Raw genomic sequence first — 7,235 nt, 5'->3', positions numbered from 1 at the left:
ATGAAACTTAACCCCCCCCCTCAATTTGATAACAAAAATTTTGCTTTTTTAATTAAAAGTTTGACACAATCAGTTACTTTTATAGGAAACATGCATGTTTGTAAGTTTAATAAATTGGAGCAACATTACTTCTGGTAAATAAATACCAATTTACATTTATATTTTGCAAGCCATAGAGATCATCTATTAATTTCTAATACATAGTGTTTATCAAACATTTTGTTAAAGCAGGGAAATTAAGCAAATTCAATCCATTACAATTAGATTCAATGCAGCAGTTACAGTACCATTTATGCTTCAGGACGAACAAGCACAGATGGCAGAGCAAAGGCCATTCACACTGACCAATTGGGGCCTTGATGCTGGATCAATTTCACACTGATGTCTAGGCATGGGCCGATTACCGGTTTCAAGGTATACCACGATTTGAAAATTTCACGGTTTCAAAACCACTAACATTTTCCATTATACCGTCCCTGCGGTATGCGAGAAAATCCTCAATATTGATTTGGGGGTTTATATGAATGTGTTTCTGAGGGGAACTGACGGTCTTCAGAAAAGTTTAGATGGTATTTTCTTTTAATCTCGTCTCTGTATAATTCATATTAAAGCAGTGTTTCAGCAGTGCTGCTATGTTTACAGCGGTAACCAAGGAAACGCTGTATCTGGTGTTCCAGACAAATCAAAGTAAAAAATAAACAAATACTACTGTTCCAAATATTCTGTATGTTGCTCAAAAATAAAATATATTGTGTTCAGTGGTAACGTTTTTTCCCCCCCCCCAAACATTTTAGAGCTGTAACAACAATACCGTGAAACCGTGATATTTTTGCTTAAGGTTATCATACCGTCAAAATCTCATACCGGCCCATGCCTATTGATGACATAAATATAATATTATGACAGCTGTTAGTATATAGCAGATCCTTTCTGTGATCATACTACATTATTATATTGTCAACAAGCAAGCTTGCTCACTACCTTGTAAGTCTGCACTAACCTTTATAATGCATCCTTAATGCCAAATGTCACCACATTAAATCCTAAGCAGGTGATTTAAGGGCATCCTACTGACAAAGACTTGAAATGGAGATCTGATGGGGTTGAAGAAATCTCAATAGACAATATTAAAATTAATGTAAAACATATGGCTGCATATGACCATATGGCACATATAAAGTAATCTGATACCATTCTAACTAGTCTGTTACATCCCAAAGAAATATGCCTCAAAAATAAGATATTTTAATTGTTTTGTGCTTGGGCAACTATGAACATTTAGCACAACATCATACTGGGTCTATAATGAATGGAAGCAAAGCTTGTGATATATATTCCCCCTTTCTCTTTTTTCCACCATCAATAATCAATCATCATGCACGGTTTGACTGCTTGAACGTAGGGTTGTTTAAAACAAACATAAAATATTCGGCACGGAATGCATTTAAGTGAAGCTATTGCACTGCACAACAATATGACTGATGGAACAAACCAGTACTCACGTAATATATATCATAAATTTGATTGGCCAAGTGGATTTCCGAGACTGCTTGATACATATATAAACTAACTCAACAATTGTCTGAAATGCAAGTTACTTAATATGAACTTAGAGCTTGTATAAAAGCATATATTTAACTAATACTACAACTCTTACTTGCGTGATATCATATACATATATATGTTTTTGTGCACAAAAACACAAAAGTGATTTTAAAATGTCTTAAAACACCACTGAAGATGGAGGACACACACAGCACAGATGTCTCAGCCTCTATGAATGAGTGAAACTGTAGAAACACTGTTTCTGGGACAGGATGAGCGCTAATCCTATCCAGACCATGCCTTGAGAAGCAAGCACTCAATGCAAAAAAATAGAAGGGATTGAGACAAATGAGAGAAATGGGAAACTAAAGAATGACAAGTGAGCAAAGACCTTTGGAGAATGGTCAGGAATAGTTCTGTATCCAATAATGCCAATAAAACTTCCAATGAAACCTCTTTGAAAAATAAGTTTTATAGGGATTTAATCTTCATCATGCCTTTATCCGGGGTGCTAAGGTCTTGAAACCAAAGTAGTTTCTGCAGCCAAGTACCTTACAGATACAGATAATATAAATTCCTGTTTGTCAGAATGATCGTGCCAATTCATAAGAGTGCATATGCCAATGCTGCAGAAGAAATCACACATTCCCATATATAAATTTGACCAGTTGCACCAAATGAGTCACTTTCCGCAGATCATTTCCTTTAATCTGTGGAACACAAAAGGAGTTACTATCAGGATATCAACAACAATGCATTATGCATTGTCAAGTTCAGTTGTGTTTTGCATGCAAAATTATATTGGACATGAGTAACATCTTAAGTCAAAGTACTGCTTTTCCTTTGGATATGAAGTATCTTGCCTAGGGCACCAAGTGAGCCACAAATGACCCCTCTCAAAAAAGGTATATCATGAATTCTTCCCATAAATTTAAGTAAGATGCATGGGAAAAAGGTTTCATTACAATAAATTGAATTATCAGTTCAACCGATTATGTCGAAATTATGACACTGTTCTATGATTTCTAATGTTCTATTTAATAGCTGGATACTGTCTAGTGTAATAAGAAAGTTTGGACCTTTGAGTAGTTTAGGCCAAAATTTAGACATCAACTTTTTATGGTAGGTTAATTTTATTAAAGATAACAGATTATTAAACCTATACAATAAGTTTCAAAAAATGGAGAATGTTTGTGTCTAATACTGAAAAAAAAACTTAATTGAATACAGTATTTGATCAAATTTGTGTTCTGTTCTCTGCCCATTAACATGACTAGATAAATAGCCTGTAGTTTAGCATTTAGCCTACTCTATTTAAAGTGTGTCTTTCTGCACAGTCATTTTCCAGGTATTACAAACCTCTTACCCTGGTCCTAAATACACTATTACACTATACACAATGACCAAAACATGATGATTTAGCTCTTCCAACTTTTAGGCTTTAAGAAATCCACATACCTTGTGTGACAGCCGTGATTATCGTTGCCAAGAATATCTGCAGAATCCGCCATAGGTGAGAATAGACGCTCATTTTGGCCACAGGGGTTGACTATGATATGTCCCATTAACGTTTCTGACGTCTCTGAACCCTAAACAGGAGAGACTAGCAGCGCATTTGTTCCGTCAGCATCATGAGGCTGTTTTACCTGTGGATTCTTCACCTGTGCACGCGCTCCTAATTATTAATTTCAACTGCAACAGCGGCCAGTGTGCCAAAACTACATGTTAAGAAAAGTACAGCCTCAACTGGGTATCTTTAGCGAGATTTACAACCCATTTTGTTTGTCTTCTCTAAATTAATGCACTGCTTTCCATTATAATCCAACGAAAGAAAGGTACCTCAGTTTTCTCTTGTTGATAACTGTCCTTGACTTCGTGCGTCCTGTCGTGGTCTCGTCCACGCAGAAAGTGTCGAGGAAGCGCGAAACACCAGTCATCTGTCCAGCCGTGACCCATCGCGAGCTGTGGATCCTCAGCAGCTCAGAACGCACGAGCGACAGGATTGACCGCTAACAGTGAATTAAACACGAGACAGGCGGTGAGAGTCACGCGATTAACTGCTCAACGCAGAAAGAGATTAAATATGCTTGCTTGTGTTATTCATATTATATTACATAGCAAATTTGTAATGTAGGCCTACCTGTGAAATCATACACGTACAAAACACCGGAAAGTTTCACTTAAATCACCAAATCTGTCATCAAAGTGAGTGAGTGAACCTGTGAACATTAGTTGTGGAATGACAGGGACCTCTCGTGGTCATATTTTAAAATATATTTTTGCGTTTGTTTCTTTTATCAGTAGTCTCGTGTTTTACTCGAATTCTTCAGTTTGCATTTCTTTTGTTTATAGATAAGGATAGTGAGACATATGGAGAGAAGGAATATGTTATTGTTCTAATGTCAAGAGAAAGTAATCTAGCATTTACATATCTCAGTGAAACTGCTTGTTTCAAATTACTTTAACAACAGAAACTTGTTGATAGAGGTAAATTAATAAACCATAATTCATTATGTGATTCCAGAAGATAAAGAACTTTATGTTCTTCAATAAAAATGTTATTATGGGGGGAAATGTGATTTCAGTCTACATCTTGATTGTAGCTCTTTGTAGTTTTTTAGATGTCCCACCTGCGTGTCCCTCCCAGAAGTCTTCATATGAAATCTACACCACTGGTCTGTATTAAGAAAGTTTGAAAGCACTTTATTTACTGCAGTATGAGGAAGCTTTAGTTTCCTGATGTTATTTCTGTGTAGTACTGTTGGAGTATATGGATTCCTGTCACAAAGTTCAGGAAACTTCAAAAGACTTAATTAGATTAAAGATGAATTTGTTTATTAACTATTATAAAGAAGACCAGTACATTTCATACATTTACATGCCAGAGGAAATTGTGTGTGTACTGGGAAGTTTTTATCAAATTTTATCAAAAGTTTTTTTTTTTTATCAAAACTTCCCCGTAGTTCCACCAAAACTTCCTCATGTTTACAAGCTTTAGCGCTCCTGTAAAAGAACCTGTTTGTATGTTTACAACAATCATGTTAAACAAGTTTTGGAACAGAGATCCATTACTGTTGTGAATACAGCCAAACCTGCACCAGCAGTGGCATAGCATCTGGGTGAGCAGGGTATGTATGTGGATATAGGCCCAGGCAGATATAGGAACCCACATTCATAAAGCTATAACATCATTCACTTCATTGACTATGGCTCAAAGCTCACTCAGTTGCCCAAGCAGCCTCATAATGTCCCATAAAATTCAATGATTAATATTCATTGACTGTGGTTTACACTCATTGTTTTATTAAATATATTAGGTAAATTGCTCAATAGACAGTTTTTGACTATTACTAACACTCTCGTGTTTGATCTTGATGTCCTGTTACTTTACAGAGATTACGTAGTCTATTTATCGGATGAAAATAATTAGTTGTAAGTGTCCTTTGCAAAGCAATGTGTTTAGTATTTTCCTGATATGCTGCAGTGAACGTCTGTAAATGGCTCTTTGTTGCACTTCTTGTTTTGGGCTCATTAAATAAAAAAGGCTCAGGGTTGACTTGCTACGCTATTGTGCACCAGGTATTTAAGTTTGTGATACTTCCTCATACAAAAGCACACGGGGAGAAAGGAAGGTCCTTTAAACATGTGAAAGTTACTGTGATCTTGATGACGATATATATACCTTCATAATGTTCAAATGAGGGGGGGGGGGTTCACCATTGTGGTCAGATGCTGAGTGTGTGCTTGGATTGAGGGCCTGCTAACATTCTTGCTTTAATAATAATAATAGTATTGTTATAGGAATGCCCTTAAATGGCAGTGAAATTTCAAACAAGCAAACAGTGTCTGTGCTGTAGAGAGTTAAAAAAAAAATATGAGTGCACAAATAATGAAAGAACCAATTAAAGCCTCTGATAGTTTGGGTCTGATCTTAACATTTTTACAATCTCAAATCATCAACATAATAAGGAATAAGGAGCACATCAAGCAATGAAGCAGGTCAGATGATTGTAGAATGGCAACACTTAAGTAAGACTTCATTTTCAATAGGACGCATAACAGGATTTTGCTCATTTTAGTCAGTGCTTAGCACTAAATTGAAGATTAATTATTCTTTATTTTGTACATGAATATACCTTGTGCATTTGTGTATTTATAACAGGTGTATACCAGTGAATATACCAGGTGTATTTGAAGCTTCTGAAACAGTTTTTATAGATGTGTCCCATAACATAAAAGATAAATCATTAAAATCTAATACCACCTGTACTAGTTTGCATAAAACTTTAAAATGTTTTTAAAGAACAATGTTATTTCTCAACGCTTTTTGAAGTGAGCCTCATTAGGGTCAAAATAGGGGATAGTCTCCTTATTCCTAAAAATACCAATTACATGCAAATTTACACATTCACATCTAACCAGTTTTCTTAAAATAAAGAAGAATGAGATATGCTCATCATATATTCTAATTACCATTTATTCGCCATAGCAACAAAGACTTTTATTTTATGAATGTCCATTTCAACATTAACAAACACATTGGTTCCAATTGCATTATTATGTACAAATACAATAAATAAACTCAATATTTCATGTATTATATTTTACACATCATTCACATAATTGTCCACATTGAATAAGTTCTTATACTCAAATATTATCTTACATTCATACAGTATCAGGTGTTTCCCAAAAGCATCTTTTGCTAATTATGGTCGCAAGTTTCAAATAATTCTATTGGTAACGACAGAATTGCGGCCATAGTTGTTTTGGGAAACACACCCCTGAAAGCACCAGATGTTATCTTATATTTCTTCTTTTATATCTTTATATTTCTTGTCTTATCTTTTAGTAATGAAGCAATATCTAAAGGATTGTGAAAATTAGGTTTGTGTATGATAGGAGGTATCATGAAGGACATCATAAAGATAAATTCTTCATTATTAGTCCCCTTGCAGTCACAACGATGACCTGTAATATGCATAATTATTGATCAAGTGACTTGAGTTTAAAAAGTGAGTTTAAGTAGAAATCTACCATCATTACTGAGGTACTAGGATCCTCCCTGTCAAAAAAAAAAAAAGATTGTCAAGTTACATGCATGTACAGGGATGATATACACAGATTATTATAATTCTGAATTATTCTCATCTTCTCTGACCTGTTGATTTCTTCTTGTAGTAAATGAGTCCAGCAGCTGAGATGATGATTCCCAGCACCAGACCAAAGGCTCCAATAGCAATTTTATTCCTCTCAGACTCAGGGAGAGACGGATCTGTGGCGTATGTCATATCATATGTCAAAGTATGCTTACCACAAACACAGTTATAATATGACAGCTGTTGAGTGTCTCATCTTACCCCAGTCATAAATCATGGGTTTACTGAAGCTGGCATGCTCAACCATACATGAGATCTGCTCTCCAGTTTTGGGGCTGTACTCCAGCTCAGAGTGAATCTGGTAGTACCAGTCCCCATCAGCCATCTCCATAGTGGAGGTCACTTCAGAGGTCATCAGTTTACCATCTCTCAGCCAGGACACTTTGATGTGTGGAGGATAAAATTCATATGCGCTGCACAACAACACAGCTGGATGTCTGCCACCAGCCTGCGACACTGAACTGAGCTTAACCTTTGGTTTCACTGAATCAAGAAGAGCAACATCCTAAATACACAGTTTCATGTTGTGTG

General features: G+C 35.8%; 2 protein-coding genes across 2 annotated transcripts in view; both read right to left on the bottom strand.

Moving 5' to 3' along the window:
- The window catches only part of LOC107659265 (transmembrane protein 132D-like), a 39,352-nt gene extending 35,851 nt beyond the window's left edge, over nt 1-3,501 (bottom strand). Inside the window, exons 1-2 of the mRNA XM_016448148.1 lie at nt 3,385-3,501; nt 3,004-3,094 (exon numbers count right to left, since the gene is read on the bottom strand). Coding sequence (XP_016303634.1) covers nt 3,004-3,094; nt 3,385-3,501 — 208 coding nt within the window. The remainder of the gene's footprint in view (nt 1-3,003; nt 3,095-3,384) is intronic.
- Nucleotides 3,502-5,862: 2,361 nt separating this feature from the next.
- LOC107659264 (H-2 class II histocompatibility antigen, E-S beta chain-like) overlaps nt 5,863-7,235 on the bottom strand; it is a 3,660-nt gene continuing 2,287 nt past the window's right edge. The window contains exons 5-8 of the mRNA XM_016448147.1: nt 6,906-7,187; nt 6,707-6,820; nt 6,592-6,610; nt 5,863-5,920 (exon numbers count right to left, since the gene is read on the bottom strand). Of these exons, the coding sequence (XP_016303633.1) occupies nt 5,863-5,920; nt 6,592-6,610; nt 6,707-6,820; nt 6,906-7,187 (473 nt within the window). The remainder of the gene's footprint in view (nt 5,921-6,591; nt 6,611-6,706; nt 6,821-6,905; nt 7,188-7,235) is intronic.

The sequence above is a fragment of the Sinocyclocheilus anshuiensis genome, unplaced genomic scaffold, assembly GCF_001515605.1.
Source record: "Sinocyclocheilus anshuiensis isolate Anshui unplaced genomic scaffold, SAMN03320099.WGS_v1.1 scaffold884, whole genome shotgun sequence".
Lineage (NCBI taxonomy): Eukaryota > Metazoa > Chordata > Actinopteri > Cypriniformes > Cyprinidae > Sinocyclocheilus > Sinocyclocheilus anshuiensis.
Note: the sequence above shows the minus strand (reverse complement) of the source record. Positions and strands in the feature narration are given on the sequence as shown.